We start from the raw sequence: 19,516 nt of genomic DNA on the forward strand, positions 1-19,516 counted from the left end.
TACTTTGAAAACTTGCTTGATTTATTGTTTTTAATGAGGTAGGTCTATGTAAGTTTTAAAAAAGTGTTGTTGTTTCAGCCCTCTTTACAACATACCTCAAGAACCACAGGACCTACAAAAGTATATCTGTGATATTTGAATTCTTCTACACACTCGCTATGAAATGATCAATACAATTTGTGCCAAAGCTCACTGCTATTCGCAAGATGCTGTGAACTAACAAATCGGAACAGATTAAAATAGTTACTAACCTTAAAGTAGTATTTCGTGATCATCTTTTTATGACATTTTTCAGTAAATATCAACGAAAAAAGCCTATTCCCAAAATTTCAGTTAATTCCGATTTTGCATTTGCGAGCTAGTTATGCATGACTATGTGTGTATCACACTGCTCCATATAGGCCAGTGTTGTAATTTCGTTCGGGGAGGAAAATTTTCAATAAAAGAAATGTTTGGATTTCCATGTTTGCTTTCTGAAAACGACTATAGAATATTTCAGTTGCCAATGTTACTTGAAAAAGCTTGGAAATGGAATTAAATGACTAAAAAAATCACATAAATGTCCAAAACGAGCTCTCAAATTTAGGATTTCTGATTTTGAACTATTTTTCTGCTGGATTTTTTTTTCGCCTTTGGATACTTTGGATTTCCAACAATCACGACATGGATAAAAAGTCCGGAAATCTGAACTCCTCTATATAGGATGTGTGTTTATTTTCATGTTTTCTGGAATAGCCCATTACATATCATACATTTCCCAGCAAACACAAAAACGTTTTTAAAACGTTTTAAATAAGTTATATTTTGGCTTTTGGTTTAGGTAAAAACATTTTAATAACATTAAAATGTCGGGTTATACAAAGGTCATAAAAACGTTTTGTATGAAAACACACTACAACAATATTTCTAAAATGTTTTCAAAAATGTTATTGTAAACTATTTTTGCAAAAATTGTTTGCCAAATATTTTGTCAACACTTAAATAACATACATGTTAAAATATTTTCCCCCAGCAAACACAGAAATATTTTCTTCAAAACGTTTTAATAACATTTAAATGTCGGGTTATATAAAGGTCATAAAAACGTATTTAAAACGTTATTGCAAATATTTTGGGCAAACATTTTTCAACCCAAAAATAACATTCTGTTTAGAATGTTTTGTATCAGGTTTTCAAAAATGTTTTTGGAATGTTATTCAAACGTTTTTATACCCTTTATATAACCCGACATTTAAACGTTTTCTGCAAAACATTTTGTGTTTGCTGGGCAGTATAAGATTATCAAAAAATGTTTTTCAATGTTATGAAAACGTTTTATACCCTTAATATACCCTTTATATAACCCGACATTTAAACGTTTTCTGACAACATTTTATAACCTTTTGCGAATGATGTCGAAAACGTTTTGTGTTTGCTGGGTTAACATTGTTAATACATCTCATGATCTAGTAACAGTTCGTGAATATTCAGAACAAAACTATAATACATTAAACTAAAAAAAAAACATGGAACGTTTGACAGGTTTCGTTTCTTTGTTAACTTTTCGCCTCGGACTTGAGCCTAATATATGGCATGCAAATTTCTGATTACAAACATTCAGAAGCCATACTGTCTATAATTTGGTAACCATAACAACGATAGAACGTGAATTGAGATGCTCATGAAAGCGACGGAATTCGGAAGGTTTCTCCAATTAAAAAGAAGCCTTTTCTTCATATTATTTGGAAAACATTCCCCTGCACTGTGACAGCAGCATTCAAATTTAAGGGGGGGGGGAGGGGCGAGAGTATTTTGTTATGATGTTACTGGAGCTTACTGGGACACGTGAATTTTGCCGGGAATTTTTTTGCTGATTGATACTAGGCCAGCGCGCGAAGCACGCATAATTTTCCAATCTTATCCTACGGCAAAAACGCGGTATTGAGCTTGAAAGATTCGCCTAATGGCGCACTTGGGCTTTTTTTGCTTTGGGGGTAAATTGGGCTTCTTTGCTTTGGGGGTAAATTTCATTTTCATGTGCAAAATATAGAGAACTCCCTCCCTCCTCTGAAATCACAACAAGAATTAAGGTTCCATGCCATAATTTGCTATGAGAATTTTACGGGAGGGCACTAGGTTACGCCTAAAATGCACTTACTTAGGCGAATCTTTACGGTTATTATTTTTTATTCTGTTAGGATTTATAGGGGGATGGAGGACGACCCCATGGAAAATTTTCGAGGCCGGGACACCCCATTCCCCTTCCTCCGCCGCCTATCATCAAAGTCAATGTTGATGTTGCTACATTTTACACTATCATGACTTTGGCTGATTTGTGCGTTCCTAATGATAACCAATAATTTCAACACTATGATAAATAATAGGCCTTGTACCTTTTGGTTTGGTGTAACTATCTGTAAAATGCAGGAAATATACTACTGAACTAGTGCTATTAAACATGTTAAGGTTAACAACTATTTTAAACTGTTGCTATTTGGTATAGTTCACCGTGAGCATTTTGCGAATGGTAGTAAGCTTTGGCAAAAATTGCATTGATCATTTCATAGCGAGCGTGTAGAAGAATTCAAATATCACAGATATATACTTTTGTAGGTCCTGTTGGTTCTTGAGTTATGTTGTAAAGAGGCCTGACACAACAACACTTTTGTAAAACGTACATAACTCATTAACAACAACTAGTTTTCAAAGTACATGATTTGTAGAATGAACTTTTGCAAAATATCAAAGTGTTCTTTTTCAATAATTAGCCTATATTGATTTAGATAATGAAAATCGAAATATTGAGGCAAATAAAGCTGACACACAAGAAGAAATGTATCAGTTCTATAAAGGAGATTCCAAGGCTTGATATAAGGGATATCATGTCCGTCCCATGAGCATGCATGATTTTTCAAACGCTCAAAACTTTATTTTTGATATTAGCTAAGGCGATGAAAAAAACAAACCCAGTGTTCTACGGGCGGACGGACCTTTCAAGTAGTGTCGGTCGGTCGGCTTTTTTTTTTTTGGGGGGGATGACCCCAACAAATCACCAAAATCTGTAAATAATATGCAATTTGAGAAAATACAAACAAAAAATTGTTCCTGAACTTCCGAAATTTGGGTCGGCATTCATTTGTACACGATAATTTTTTCCCCAATTTGTTCAAAATCTGGGTCGGTCGGGCCCGTAGAATGTCACGCTAAATTCTCTATTTTCCGCGGGAAAAATGACACAATAATGGGGTTTTTTTACCGCATGAAAGTTAATCTTTCAATCCCATATCGTGGCGCTATTTGCAATTTTTATCGACATTTTCATCCAATGATACATGTATTTTAAGCATATTTCTGATACGATATGAACAAGACAATGGCAATTTCCCATTTATAGGGAAATATTATATATACAAGTCTTTTTCAATTAAAATCAATTTTCCGCATGTATAATTGAATTGCACGTATACGACAATGTGCTTGGTATATTCAATTACTATGTCGAAATTTTTTTAAAGTATGGTTTAAGGGTTGACGCAACTCTCCGCAATATTCTTGTTAATTAAATTACTGAAAACATTGAACTAAAGGAATAATTAAATTGAAATGAATTGTAAGGATTGACCAAACAGATCTGTTACAAGCATTTTGTTCAATTTGGCAGAAAATTGGGAAATATATCATTTCATTCCGCTTGAATAGCTATAGAATTTGCGAGACGAAGTTAAAAATAGAATTTTGTGCGTCTATTATTAAAAAGGCAAAGCATGACCTTACCAAACTGTACGAACTATTTAAACTAAGAATATCTTGTGCTTAATTAAAGTATATGTTTAATACTATGCGAATTGTTTATAATATAGTTTGATGCATGCATATTTTTTAATATTAGATATAATTTATCCTTTTTGTTGCATAATTGGCATAGAAATTAGAAATTCTTACGCGGTTTTGTTATTATTTTCGGATATGGAAATAGAATAATTTATGTAGTATTGACAGTTTTTCACGGTTAGCCATGACATTGACGGGACTATATGACTGCACATATATATTACAATGTAATATACCGGTACTCTCTCTTGGGGAATATGTTTGGCATTTTGTGACCTGTCATGCGTATCTCTGTTATATTATATTGTGTGGATTCTGTGGAAGTATAAATAGATTTTTAAGTTCCTCTTTATACACAACAGATCAGCCCGGGTCTATGTATATCCATGTGTCAACGTCATGCTTACTGCAGCCCTTTGGACCCTTTTGGCTTGGCACATATCTGCTTCGCCAACTCAATGAAAACGCTTTACCATTCCGACTACTAGCCACCACTACCATGACTACTACCAAAGATTTTCCGAAGATAATAGGATCTAGTTGGTGCTGATTTTATACCATACTAATCTACCCGAAGAATTGCTTGCATTTTGTGACACCAGATCTGCGTAAAATTAAGTAAGTGAGATATTTTTCTCTGCGTATTTGGCTATTTATATAACGGCCTAGATAATACTCTATTAATTTCCTGGTTGAAGTTTGTTGTCATGTGGGAGCTGGAATACGGAGCTCATTGACTGTGATTTGTGCCGGACGGATTCTGTGAAATTAACCGTAGATTAAGCGTAGGCTTACATGGATTAGACGTGTAAAATTGTAAATAGTTCGGTACAGGTTTCATGTACTAGTAATTCATTGTCGCGTGAAAATGAAATATTAAGCACCCGGATTTACAATATGTTAAAGAGCAAGTATTAGAGTGAGTTTAGTGATTGATTAAGTGATTTATTGAAGAGATCATCGAAGAGATGATTGAGTGATTGATTGATTGATTGATTGATATTACGATTGAGTGTTTGATTGATGAGTTGAATGATTGAGTGAATGAGAGAGTTATTGAGACGATGCGTGGATGGTTAGGGGATTGAGTGAGTGAATGATTAAGTGATTGATTGAATGAATGATTGATTGATTGAGTGAGTGAGTGAGTAAGTTATTGAGCAAGTGAGTGAGTTATTTGAGTAAGTGATTGAATTATTGAATGAGTTATTAAGTGAGTGAGTGAGTGAGTGAGTGAGTGGTCAAAAAGCTAAAAACAAGATCTGTGTTAAAAGCGAGTATAATGACTAAGCATATTCAAACATTTTTATGCTGGTTTCATACTTTTCTGCCGCTTGCCGCTTTGCCGCTGTGAAGATGATTTTACTTCACTGCGCAATCTCTAAAACGCTAGCGGTGACCAGCGGCAAGCCGATATATCGATCACTCCACCGCTTCAACTCGGAGCGGTGCCGCTCTGACGTATGAGAACAAAATACGATTTTGGAGCGGTGCTGAGCGGCAAGAGTGGCTTTCAGACTCATGCCGCTGCCGCTCAGCGGTATGCCGCTCCGCTTGCAGAAAAGTACAAGCGGCATGATGAAGCGTCATGCCGCTCAGCGGCAAGCGGCAGAAAGTATGAAACCAGCATTAGTTGATAAGCATTTAGTAGTTTCCTATTAAAGTTAGATTAATTGATGTAAAAACAACTGATCAATTTTTAAATCATTAATATTGTCAAAATGTTCATTCTTTCAGACTTTCTCAGCCGGAATTGGACTTAATAATAATGAACTTATTCAGCTCGGACTAACTTTGTGCACTGGTGGACCATTGTATCAAAAAGGAAATATATAGGAAAACTGCGTCTTCATTCGCTTGAATATTTTCCGTCCATTGTCCGTCTTTGGCCTATAATTTATGTAGGACCATGGAAATGTATCGGACGAGTTGAATGATCATAAATGATGAGCTCAAGCTCTAAATTTTGTTTATAAACTTTTGTTTGCAACATTGCACTGAAATACTAACTTAAATCATAATGACGGTGGCTATGATAGCAGGTTACACTGGTACTGATCAGTGGGAAAATTGATATTGATGACTTCGCTAAAGCAATTGTCTTATAAAGATAGGAGATTTGAGCAATAAATAAGATTTTTTTGATGTGATGGGCCTGAGCCACAGTCTCACTACATGTAACACTATGGCAGAAGGACTTATTACACCGACTGAAAGGAGCAAACAGATAGATAAATGGCTGAAGGATGAAAAGAAGACGTATAAGAAATATATGAGGAAGACTATGAGACTTTTGCTTACAGGTGAGTACATATCGAAGGGGGTAAGTGAAATAGCTGCCATGTGTAGCTGCCTTGTGTAGATGAATACAATATACTGTGTGTGAATTGCCAACTGTTCACAGGGCAGCTACTGCACTTACCCACTTCTGACACTGAACGGTCGATATACACTTTTAGAAAAATGGGATTCGACTGTTGATTTTTTGCCCTCTCCCAAAATAGTTCTAGAAAGAACCATTTCCCGAAAAAGTGGTTCTAATACTAGGAACCAAAATAGTTCTATCATCTTTTTTTTTTGTTCGGTAGAGAACCATTTTTGTGTGTTTGAGAACTTTTTTAGGTTCTGTAGAAAACCTTTAAAATGGTTCCTTGACATAGAACCATTTTAAAGGTTTTGTATAGAACCAAAAAGATTCTTAAACCATGGTTCTTTGTAGAAACAAAAAATCTGATAGAACCTTTTTTTGGTTCTCTTTAGAACCATTTTAAGGAAAATGGTTCTTTCTAGAACCATTTTGAGAGAGGGTTCTGTATACATGACAGACTAGGTTATAAGTGAACAAAAGGAAACCTATTATTTTTGGTAGTTGATTTGACAAGAAATTGCCTTTTTGTGTGCATTTTGCAGGCCTTGCCGTTTGAGGCGAGCAATCGCTCTCGCTCGCCACCGCTCGTCCAAACTCGATTTCTAGTGAGCGATTTTCCCCTCGCTATAGACACTAAATATCACTCGCTTTGAATCTCCCAAAATCAGCCATTGAATCAGCCATTTCAGCATTTAATCGATTCTGTACTCCCCCAAGCATATAGAAAGTGAAAATTTGACCACTCGCCTAGATCCATGCATGGAAGAAAGAGATGAGAAGGAACCACAACGACTTCGATCGGCCAAGTTTTAATCCGCTTATCTATTGACGCATGAAAAGAAAAGCTATCCATGGTACTTACTTTCATGTATGATCCATTTACCGCGATCGATGCTTGGCGAAATCATTACTGAAAAAACTATAACAAACCCATCCAAGAACAAACAAACGCTACCCAGAAGTAAGATTATGGAATTTCACTGATGCTCTGAACTTGTATAGTAGCTTTGTTTTGGGATCTACAGTCAAACTGTTTTCTTGATCGTGTTGTGTAGAAAATGTCCTTTAACACATCGAAAAGGTCATCAAAATCGGCCGTTTTTTTGCTGAGTTTCATCTTTAACAAATAAGGTAAGATTTTGGTGATTTTTCGATGAAAAATAGATGCAAAATGTTCTTAAATAATGCACAATGTTCCGGTTGAGTCCGGTACATGAAATCTGTTTAATTTAATAGTTTATATGTGTATGATCGTAACTAGCTAACTCGTTTCAGTGCCAAAGACTGCCAACTCTGAGAAAAAAAGTCATCAAAGTTCGGGAAAATTGGGCGAAATGGAAGAAAAGATGTAGGCCATCAATGACCGATGATCACGTCACCAGAGAAAATCCTATAGAGTGCTTGCACGGAAGGTCATTAGTTCAAATCATCCTTCAGACACGCTCCAGAAGACATGCAAATACATGGAGTACAATACCAATCACCTATTTAACGCGGGGTATTGATCAAAGTAAATCCTCATGAATAACAATGTCAATTAAATGTCGGTAAAGGGAGTGGACAAAGTGAATGCGTTCGTTGTGGTTCCTTCTTATCTCTTTCTTCCATGATCCATGTTATAGCGAGTGATTAACCACTCGCCTTTAAAATCTAGACGGCAAGGCCTGGTTTGTGAGAATGTGATGTTAATGTTCTAGTCGACAAAACGAATTATTCCAGTTTCAAGTTCCCCCGCTATAGCTATTCCTATCCGTGTTGGGGTGTTCATATGTCAAAAAACTTTTAAGATGACATTAAAATGTCATCGGACAATTAAAACATGATTTAGATTTTTCCAGCTACTTTAAAGCTTTTGTAACGGGACATGAAACTATTACCGATTCCAATATGTCATGTATTCAAAGAAATTTCAAATGGAGTCAATCATTGAGCTATTCCAGAAAATAAGTGCACACCGCCTATAGAAGAGTAACTTTTCAATCTAAGAAATGCCTGGATATCCAAGTCTGCTTTCTGAAAACGACTGGAATTCCAGTTGCCAATGTCACTTGAAAAAGCTTAAATCCAATTAAATGAAGGAACAATCATGGAAATGTCCAAAATGAGCTCTCAAATTGAGGATTTCGGATTTTGAACTATTTTTCTGCTGGATTTTTTTCACTCGGGCACTTTAAAAGTCTGGATTTCCAACAATTACGCCTGGACAAAAAGTCCGGAAATCCAAACTCCTCTATTAAGGGGTGTGCATCTATTTTCTGGAATAGTCCATTCAGGTAACCCCATTTGAAATTCACACTCCCTGTGTGGAAGATTAAGGTCATGTCTTCTATAGGGGGTGTATATGGATTTCAACTGAAATGGCCCATTTCAAAATCAAAATTAAACTAATGTGCGCTTTCTTTAAGGTTAGCAACTATTTGAGCAAACTGTTGTGATTTGGTAGTTCAGGCATCTTGCAAATGGTAGTGAGCTTTGGCAAAAATTGCATTTATCATTTTGTAGCGAGTGTGTAGAAGAATTCTTGAGTTATGTTGTAAAGAGGGCTGAAACAACAACAAAAATTTTTTTAAATGTACATAACTCAATAACAACAATAAATCAAGCAAGTAAATGTTTTGTAGAATGAACTTTTGCAAAACATCAAAGTGTTATTTTGCAATAATATATTGATTTAGATATTGAAAAACGATCGACTGACAGACTAGAAACGCCTTAATTCCGTTGAGCTTCCAAGAACTCGTATTATTTGGCAATATTTTGTTTTTAATGTTGATGTTCGGGGGGCATGGAAATTATGAACTTCGGAATATTTTGGACTGAGGCTTGAAAAGGATAAATATGAAATATCTGATCATCATTGCCGCATCTTTAGCTGCTAAAAAAACCTGTGCAAATACCGTCCAATTTCAATCCCATTCTACATAAGATATTGACTGCTGGTTTTGAAGAAATGTATACGTAATCATTGTATTCACCAACAAAATACCGGGTTACTTGACTTTCATTAGGGTTCGGGGAGTAGGGTTAGGGGTTAGAGCAGCAGAGATTCATGGTATTGAGGATTGGGTCTAAATAGGGTTATGACTAGGGTTATGGTCCCGGTTGTGGTGATGGTAATTATAGGGTGATGTTTAGGGTTATGACTAGGTTTATGGTTAGGGTTAAGGTTAGGGTTAGGGTAAGTTAGGGTTATGAATAGGTTTATGGTTAGGTTTAGGGTTGTGATTATGGGTTTATGGTCATGGTTAGGGTTATGATTAGGTCTGTGGTTATGGTTAGGGTTATGATTAGGTTTATGGTTAGGGTTACGATTAGGGTTATGTTCCAGATTATGGTGATGGTTTATAAGGTGATGGTTAGTGTTAGGTTTATGATTATGGTTAGGGTTAGGGTTATGATTATGATTAGGTTTATAGGGTAATGAGGATTATTGAGTATTGGGGCTATGGTTAGGGTTATGGTTATGGATTATGATTATGGTTATGGTTAGGGTTATGATTAGGTTTATGGTTATGGTTAGGGTTATGATTAGGTTTATGGTTAGGGTTATAGGTTAATGAGGATTATTAAAGTATTGGGGCTATGGTTAGGGTTATGATTAGGGTTATGATCCGGTTATGGTGATGGTTAGGGTTATGATTATAGGGTTATGGTTTATGGATTATGGTTATGGTTAGGGTTATGATTGGGTTTATGGATTATAGTTATGGTTATGGTTAGGGTTATGATTGGGTTTGTGGTTATGGTTAGGTTTATGGTTATGGTTAGGGTTAGGGTTATGATTAGGTTTATGGTTAGGGTTATAGGTTAATGAGGATTATTGAAGATTGAGGCTATGGTTAGGGTTATGATTAGTGTTATGATTAGGGTTATGATTAGGGTTATGGTCCCGGTTATGTTGATGGTTTATAGGGTGATGGTTAGGGTTATGATTAGCTTTATGGTTCGTGGTTATGGGTAGGGTTAGGGTTATGGTTATGGTTATGATTAGGGTTAGGGTTATGATTAGGTTTATAGGGTAACGAGGATTATTAAAGTATTGGGCTATGGTTAGGGTTATGAATTATGATTAGGGTTATGATCTGGTTATGGTGATGCATGTTAGGGTTATGATTAGGGTTATGATTAGGGTTATGGTTAGGGTTATGATTAGGGTTAGGGTTATGATTATGGTTATAGGGTTGTGATTAGGGTTATAGTTAGGGTTGTGTATAGGGTTATGATCCCGGTTATGGCGATGGTTATAGGGTGATGGTTAGAGTTATGATTAGGTTTATGTTATGGTTATAGGCAGAGGATGATTTAAGGAAGCCCCATCATGCACTGTAAAAGTGTTATCACTAGAGTTTCAAGTGCCACTTTACTTTTCAAATCCCATTGAACTCTGTGCAAAAGATGTTGTTTTAGAATTACCCGTGTGTCATTATTACTTGGTCGATTTCAGATCTAAAGTGATGTATGCATGAAGGATAATTCACACCTTCTGTAGATAACATAAAATGTGAAATCGACCAACTTTTTGAAGGTGTTTTTACTGTAAATATATCTGTCAAAATTCAAATTTAACCATGCACATGTGTATGCAGTGGGCGGGCAGTGGTCATGTTCACTCACACAGCTGTGCTAACCGCAAGACTTGCTGGGAAGTGCTTAAATCATCCTCTGGGTTATAGGGTTATGGTTAGGGTAATGGTTATGGTTATGTTAGGGTTATGGGTAGGATGATTAGGTTTATGGTTATGGTTAGGGTTATGGGTAGGCTTTGCCATGTCGAACAAAAAACGAAGTTAGTCCAGATTTACTAGTTTATGAAATCAACGGCCATGATGGTTGTACTTGTGTGTACCGTTTGTTTGCCTTCTATAATATCACGTGCTATTTATAGACCAAATGAGTTTACATCGTGAGATAAGAAAAGGTTTATCAGAGCTTCTATCCTATTTAAATCACGATCACATGTGAACTTTAACCGGCCATAACTAATATTATTCTACAGACAATTAAGCCAAGCTAAATGGTCATTGAACTCTACCGCCATGTTTGACCAAAATGCCGGGGTAGGGGGATACTGGTTTGAGTAGGAGTGTGCCGCTGAGAATTTGAAAGAGGACCCATCAACCATCAATATACCAATTTTTCAAGAAATTTGGACCCATCGATATACAAAAAGTGAATTTCGGCTAAATTTTACAAAATTGTCTTAATTTTTACAACATTGAGGAAAAAATGGGCCATTTTAAAAAAAAGGGCCCACCCATTTACCAAAATTGGCCTAGGAAAAGGGTTCATTGATATACCAAGATCCGAAAATACTACCCATGTTTGCGACACGTCCCCGTATGGTCATTTGTACTGTGTACTCCCCCGGGTCAACTTGTTTGATGTATTCCCAAAACAAACGTCTCCAGACTCCAACATCATCACTAAGAGCCACCTAATGCTCGTTCTTCCTCCTCCATCTTCTTCTCCTGGTTTCCTCTTCTTGTAGAAGGTGCGGGATTGGCTCTTTAGCGCTTTAGCGCCGAGAGTTAGCACCAACGCTAATGCTAAAAATTACAATGAGTGCTAATTAGCATCATGTAGCGTTTTAGTGCTAATAACGCTAATTATAGCACAATTGGCGCTAATTAGTGTCATGTAGCGTTTTAGCGCTAATTACGCTAATTATGGCACAATTAGCGGTATTTAGCACTATGACGTTAAATCGCGCAATTAGCGCTATTTAGCGTGATCTAGCGTTTTAGAACTAATAACGTTAATTAGCGTTACCTAGCACTCTGACGCTACTTTGCGCTATTAGCGCTAATTAGCGTCATGTAACCGGTACCTGGCATTCTGTCGCTAAATTAAAAAATTGTAGATGTCCCAGTCAGTGGGGCGCTAATAGCGCAATTAGCGCTATTTAGCGTCATGTAGCGTTTTAGCGCTAATTAGCGGTACTTAGCACTCTTACGCTAATTAGCGCAATTAGCGTTACCCAGCACTCTGACGCTACTTTGCGCTATTAGCGCTAATTGGCGTCATTTAGCGTTTAAGCGATAATAACGCTAATAACCGGTACCTGGCATTCTGTCGCTACATTAGAAAATTGTAGATGTCCCAGTCAGTGGGGCGCAATTAGCGCTAATAGCGCAATTAGCGCTATTTAGCGTAATGTAGCGTTTTAGCGCTAATAACGCTATTTAGCGTGATCTAGCGTTTTAGAACTAATAACGTTAATTAGCGTTACCTAGCACTCTGACGCTACTTTGCGCTATTAGCGCTAATTAGCGTCATGTAACCGGTACCTGGCATTCTGTCGCTAAATTAAAAAATTGTAGATGTCCCAGTCAGTGGGGCGCAATTAGCGCTAATAGCGCAATTAGCGCTATTTAGCGTCATGTAGCGTTTTAGCGCTAATTAGCGGTACTTAGCACTCTTACGCTAATTAGCGCAATTAGCGTTACCTAGCACTCTGACGCTACTTTGCGCTATTAGCGCTAATTGGCGTCATTTAGCGTTTAAGCGATAATAACGCTAATAACCGGTACCTGGCATTCTGTCGCTACATTAGAAAATTGTAGATGTCCCAGTCAGTGGGGCGCAATTAGCGCTAATAGCGCAATTAGCGCTATTTAGCGTAATGTAGCGTTTTAGCGCTAATAACGCTAATTAGCGGTACCTAGCACTCTTACGCTAATTAGCGCAACTAGCGTTACCTAGCACTCTGACGCTACTTTGCGCTATTAGCGCTAATTAGCATCATTTAATGTTTAAGCGCTAATAACGCTAATAACCGGTACCTGGCATTCTGTCGCTACATTAGAAAATTGTAGATGTCCCAGTCAGTGGGGCGCAATTAGCGCTAATAGCGCAATTATAGCTAATTAGCGCTAATAGCGCTATTAGAGCTAATTGCGCCCCTCTCACTGGGACTTCACCTTCAATTTAGCAAATTAGCGTCAGCGTGCTAGATCATGCTAATTAGCGTTATTAGCGCTAAAACGCTATAAAGCGCTAATTAGCGCTAATAGCGCTATTAGCGCTAATTGCGCCCCTCTCACTGGGACTTCACCTTCAATTTAGCAAATTAGCGTCAGCGTGCTAGGTCATGCTAATTAGCGTCATTAGCGCTCAAACGCTATAAAGCGCTAATTAGCGCTAATAGCGCCCCTCTCACTGGGACTTCACCTTCAATTTAGCAAATTAGCGTCAGCGTGCTAGGTCATGCTAATTAGCGTTATTAGCGCTAAAACGCTATAAAGCGCTAATTAGCGCTAATAGCGCTATTAGCGCTAATTGCGCCCCTCTCACTGGGACTTCACCTTCAATTGAGCAAATTAGCGTCAGCGTGCTAGGTCATGCTAATTAGCGTTATTAGCGCTAAAACGCTATAAAGCGCTAATTAGCGCTAATAGCGCTATTAGCGCTAATTGCGTTCTCTCACTTAGAGCAGTTTTGGTCAAAAAATTATTGGCCTTTAGCGAATTAGTGCACCTTTTGGCTAGCGTTGCAATTAGCGCTAATTTACATAGACCCTATACGCTAATCCTATGCTAATAGCGTGATTAGCAAAATTGCGCTAATACGCTAAAGGTCCAATCCCGCACCTTCCTCCTCTTCTTCGCAAAATTATGCAAAATATATTTTATCAACTCTAAATATACATTATTAGAATGTTTCGTAGCAAGATTTCAAAAAAATGTTTGTGAATGTTGTAAAACGTTTTTAATGCTAATGATTTCGAAAACGGTCAGTGTTTGCTTGGCCGCAGCATATTCACCGCCTCTTCCTGGCCTTTTCTGTCCTGGTTTCTTTTCTTTCTTTTCTCAATAATGTAGGTATAATGCTGTCTTTCCTTTCGCTGGTTATTCAATCAAATTTTATGGTTTATCGAAATAGCAAGTTTATTTCCTTCGCACATTAATTTTGAGAACGCAAATAATAATTTTTATCACACGTTATCATGATCATCAATCATGATGATCACTATCGTCATCATGATGACATCATCGTTCTCCTCTTTCCCGTCCACCTCCTCATCATTATCATCACCCGGTATCATCATGATCATCGTCGTCAACATCGTCACCGTGATCATCATGATCATACCATCATCATCATCATTATTATTATTATTATTATTATTATTATTATTATTATTATTATTATTATTATTATTATTATTATTATTATTAGACAGCATTTATGAAGCGCCTTATCAAAGAGATCAAGGCGCTGTACACAGAGACTTTAAAAATTATCATCATCATCATCATCATCATCATCATCATCATCATCATCATCATCATCATCATCATCATCAACAACACCATCACTCTCACCATCATGATCAAAATCGAAGGGGTACACCCCGTCAGTCCGAAACGCCGTCAGTCCGAACCACCGCTAGTCCAAATTTTAAGCCTACCTAACGCTAACCCTGGGCGCTAACCCTAACTCTAAACGTAACTATAACCATAACCATAACCATAACCATAACCATAACTATAACTATAACTATAACTATAACTATAACTATAACCATAACCATAACCATAACCATAACCATAACCATAACCATAACCATAACCCGAACCCTAAACCTAACCCTTACTCTTTCCCTAACCCTAAAAATTCGGACTACCGGTGGTTCGAATCAAATTTCATGGTTTATCGAAATAGCAAGTTTATTTCCTTCGCACATTAATTTTGAGAACGCAAATAATAATTTTTATCACACGTTATCATGATCATCAATCATGATGATCACTATCGTCATCATGATGATATCATCGTTCTCCTCTTTCCCGTCCACCTCCTCATCATTATCATCACCCGGTATCATCATGATCATCGTCGTCAACATCGTCACCGTGATCATCATGATCATACCATCATCATCATCATATTATTATTATTATTATTATTATTATTATTATTATTATTATTATTATTATTATTATTATTATTATTATTATTAGACAGCATTTATGAAGCGCCTTATCAAAGAGATCAAGGCGCTGTACACAGAGACTTTAAAAATTATCATCATCATCATCATCATCATCATCATCATCATCATCATCATCAACACCATCACTCTCACCATCATGATCAAAATCGAAGGGGTACACCCCGTCAGTCCGAAACGCCGTCAGTCCGAACCACCGCTAGTCCAAATTTTAAGCCTACCTAACGCTAACCCTGGGCGCTAACCCTAACTCTAAACGTAACTATAACCCTAACCCTAACCATAACCATGACCATAACCATAACCATAACTATAACCATAACCATAACCATAACCATAACCATAACCATAACCATAACCATAACCATAACCATAACCATAACCCGAACCCTAAACCTAACCCTTACTCTTTCCCTAACCCTAAAAATTTGGACTAGCGGTGGTTCGAACTAAGAGTGTTCGGACTGACGGTGGTGTTTCGGACTGATACGGAGACCCGGTAACCCCTCCCAAAGTGGTATACAACCTGTATTTTGAGCAACCTCAGTCACTAGGAACATTTCATCAGCTATACGCTGGCGAAGTTACGTAATTAATCGGATTAATTACCATAGCAATAGGTGAAAACAATTTTGAACATACCGCGCTGCACTACAAGCAGGTTACACTCATCACCTGTGTATGTCTGCAATCATAGATTGAATACAATACTGGTCTTTTCAAAGATACTAATCTTACAGGTGCAAGTAATCAGCATGATATGGTTCAATGAAGAGGTACCGCATGAACGTATCAGTGCAGCGCGGTATATTCAAAAATTGTTTTCACCTATTGCTATGGTAGTTAATCCGATTATTACGTAACTTCGCCAGCGTATAAATGAAAAGCGACTGAGATGAACTAAAAATAACGGAATGCTATAAGTGTCTGTTACGGTGTTCGACAGCTATCATTTCCCCCAACTATGATTTAATTTCCCCCAAACATGATTTAATTTCCCCAAACATGATTTAATTTCCCCCCAACATGATTCAATTTCCCCAACATGATTTAATTTCCCCAAACATGATTTAATTTTCCCCAAACATGATTTAATTTCCCCCAAACATGATTTAATTTCCCCCAAACATGATTCAATTTTCCCCAAACATGATTTAATTTCCCCAAACATGATTTAATTTCCCCCAACATGATTTAATTTCCCCCAAATATGATTAAATTTCCCCCAAACATGATTTAATTTCCCCCAAAATGATTTAATTTCCCCCAAACATGATTTAATTTCCCCAACATGATTTAATTTCCCCCAAACATGATTTAATTTCCCCCAAACATGATTTAATTTCCCCAAACACGACTTAATTTTCCCCCAAACACGATTTAATTTAATTTCCCCCAAACCGGATTTAATTCACCCCAAACACGATATAATTTAATTTCCCCCAAACCGGATTTAATTTCCCCCAAACAGGGTTTAATTTAATTCCCCCCAAACACGATTTAATTTCCCCCAAACACGATTTAATTCATCCCAAACACGATTTAATTTCATTTCCCCCGAATACGATTTAATGTCCCCCAAACAGGATTTAATTTAATTTTCCCCCAAACACGATTATATTTCCCCCAAACCATGATTTAATTTCCCCCAAACACGATTTAATTCCCCCCAAAAAAAAAAACACAGAAATTAATATCCCCCAAAAAAAATAATTTCCCCTAAACATGATTTAATTTTCCCCAAACAGGATTCAAACAGGATTTAATTTCCCCCAAACAATAATATAATTTTCTCAAAATATTGTATTTAATTTCCCCAAACAGTGATCTTATCATCACGATATTAATGAGGCTGCGTACAGGTCAAGGATATCAATTAATAGGCCCCGCCGAGTTAGATAAGCATAACAAAATAGGAGGACTGACGAGCCTGACCTTGATTGTGTGCAGGCCCTGATTGTGTGCAGACCATGCAAACGCCCTCTGTCACACTCATAGTCCAAGGACCTCATATTGCCATTATATACCAAGAGAGATTTTGCAAGTCAGAAAAAAAATTTGAACCGTATTTTACGTAAATGTGAAACTGATTGAAAATAGTGAAGAGAAAGTCAAAGAAAAAACTAGTGGCAAATGATGGTCATAGACCACAAACCGGAGTGGGCATGTTGGTGTTTTGGAGGTATCTGACCCCTGCAAAATGTTATACAAATGTTCCCCTGGTCATGAGGTTTGTTGTCACCGAGTGTGAGCCCCATACGAGTTGCAGATGTCCAGATAATACGATTCTAAGATTTGACCCCAGATGACCTTTGACATGACTCATTCATGATGTTCATTGATATTCACCTGGTCTTGATGTTTGTTGTAACCAAGTTTGAGCCCCGTACTTCTTACAGATGTCCATAAAATGAAATTCTAAGATTTGACCCAGCAATTTGAAGAGAATGAATGCCCTGTATACTCTTTCTAAATGTTTGTATCGAATATGTTAATGTTTGTTATGAAGTTATGACAACGAAGTAATGAAGTTAAAATGGTGAATTATATGGTGCAAAAGTGCACTATACAGGTGTCAACTTTGGGTGATTGTATGGACCATTTCCCATAGCAAAATATGGGGGGGGGGGGGGGTTATCCCCATCCCCATCACCGGAATTTACGCCCATGAAACAGAAACAAATATAAAAGAAAGAAAGAACGAACGAAAGAAACCCACACACATGCGTCAACATGGAGGTGATTGTATAGACCATGCCCCTAAAATATTTGGGGATTTATTCCTCACCCCGAGATTTTATGCCTATGTAAAGAAACTTAGAAGGAAGGAAGGGAAGAAGGAAGGAAGGAGGGAGGGAAGGAAGGAAGAAGGGAAAGATTAAAAGAAAGAAAGAAAGAAAGAAAGAAAGAAAGAAAGAAAGAAAGAAAGAAAGAAAGAAAGAAAGAAAGAAAGAAAGAAAGAAAGAAAGAAAGAAAGAAAGAAAGAAAGAAAGAAAGGAAGGAAGGAAGGAAGGAAGGAAGGAAGGAAGGAAGGAAGGAAGGAACTTCTAAGAAAGAAATGAAGGAAGAAAGAAAGAATGGGGGGAGAGAGAGAAACTTATTGAAAATAGTGAAAGTCAAAGAAAAAACATTATGGCAAATGGTGGGGCGTGTTGGTGTTGTGGAAGTATCTGACCCCTGTAAAATGTTCAAAAAATGTTCCCCTGGTATGAGGTTTGTTGTCACCGAGTTTGAGTCCCGTACTCCTTACAGTTGTCCAGAAAATCCAATCTTAAGATTTGACCCCAGATAACCTTTGACCCCTGTAAAGTGTTCCAACATGTTCCCCTGATCATTAAGTTTGTTGTCAACAAGTTTGAGCCCCGCACCCTTACAGATATCCAGGAAATGCATTTCTATAAAATTTGACATCTGCATGACCTTTGACCTGACCCTGCAAAATGTTCCCTGGACATTAGATTTGTTAGCACCGAGTTTGAGCCCCATACCCCTTACAGATATCCAGATAATGAAATTGTAAGATTTTACCCCTTAAAGGGGCATTTCGTGATCCACAGCCTCATCCCCCACTTTTCTCAAAAAAGTTGAGATTTTTATATCACTGGAAACCTCTGGCTACATAATGTTTATGTACAAAATATTTCTTGCAGATTAATTCGTTTTGCAAAGATATCGTGAAATTTGAATTTCGTTCTGGTGCACCAGAACGAAATTACAACGCATTGTCTATGGAGCAGTGTAATACACATAATCATGCATAACTCGCAAACGCAAAATCTGAATCAACTGAAATTTTGGGAATAGGTTTTTTTCGTGGACATGTACTGAAAAATGTCATAAAAAGAGGATGCTAGGATCACGAAACACTCCTTTAACGACCTTTTCCCCCAATTCTGTATGTATAGGCGTGTGGTGTATTATAATAGCCGATGCATGATATGCAAATGCCATCATTGTACTATATAATATGTGGCAATTTTGAAGCCCTTAATGACCTTTGACTCCAATTCTGTTTAGACCCTATGGGCACTGGATATAGCCGATGCATGCAACTTACGTAATTGTAGGGTGTAACATGTAGGAGGAGGTGCATTTTAAAGTTTGTTGCCAGATGAAGAAGAACTAGTGGCAAATGGTGGTCATAGACCACAAACCTAGCTGGGGCGTGTTTGTGTTGTGGAGGTATCTGACCCATACTCCTTACAGATGTCCAGAAAATGCAATTTTAAGATTTGACCCCAGATGACCTTTGACCTGACCCCTGCAAACTGTTCCAAAAATGTTCCCCTGGTCATCAAGTTTGTTGTCACTGATTTTAGCCCCGTACCTCTTGCAGATGTCCAAACAAACATTTCTAAGATTTGACCTCTGCATGACCTTTGACC

The 19,516-nt window shown here is 37.3% G+C and overlaps 1 protein-coding gene across 1 annotated transcript in view; it reads left to right on the forward strand.

Moving 5' to 3' along the window:
* The window catches only part of LOC140143471 (guanine nucleotide-binding protein G(s) subunit alpha-like), a 79,736-nt gene that overhangs the window by 23,355 nt on the left and 36,865 nt on the right, over positions 1–19,516 (forward strand). Inside the window, exons 2-3 of the mRNA XM_072165305.1 lie at positions 4,173–4,428; positions 5,548–6,113. Of these exons, the coding sequence (XP_072021406.1) occupies positions 5,960–6,113 (154 nt within the window). The 5' untranslated portion in view covers positions 4,173–4,428; positions 5,548–5,959. The remainder of the gene's footprint in view (positions 1–4,172; positions 4,429–5,547; positions 6,114–19,516) is intronic.

This window comes from Amphiura filiformis, unplaced genomic scaffold, assembly GCF_039555335.1.
Source record: "Amphiura filiformis unplaced genomic scaffold, Afil_fr2py scaffold_22, whole genome shotgun sequence".
Classification (NCBI taxonomy): domain Eukaryota; kingdom Metazoa; phylum Echinodermata; class Ophiuroidea; order Amphilepidida; family Amphiuridae; genus Amphiura; species Amphiura filiformis.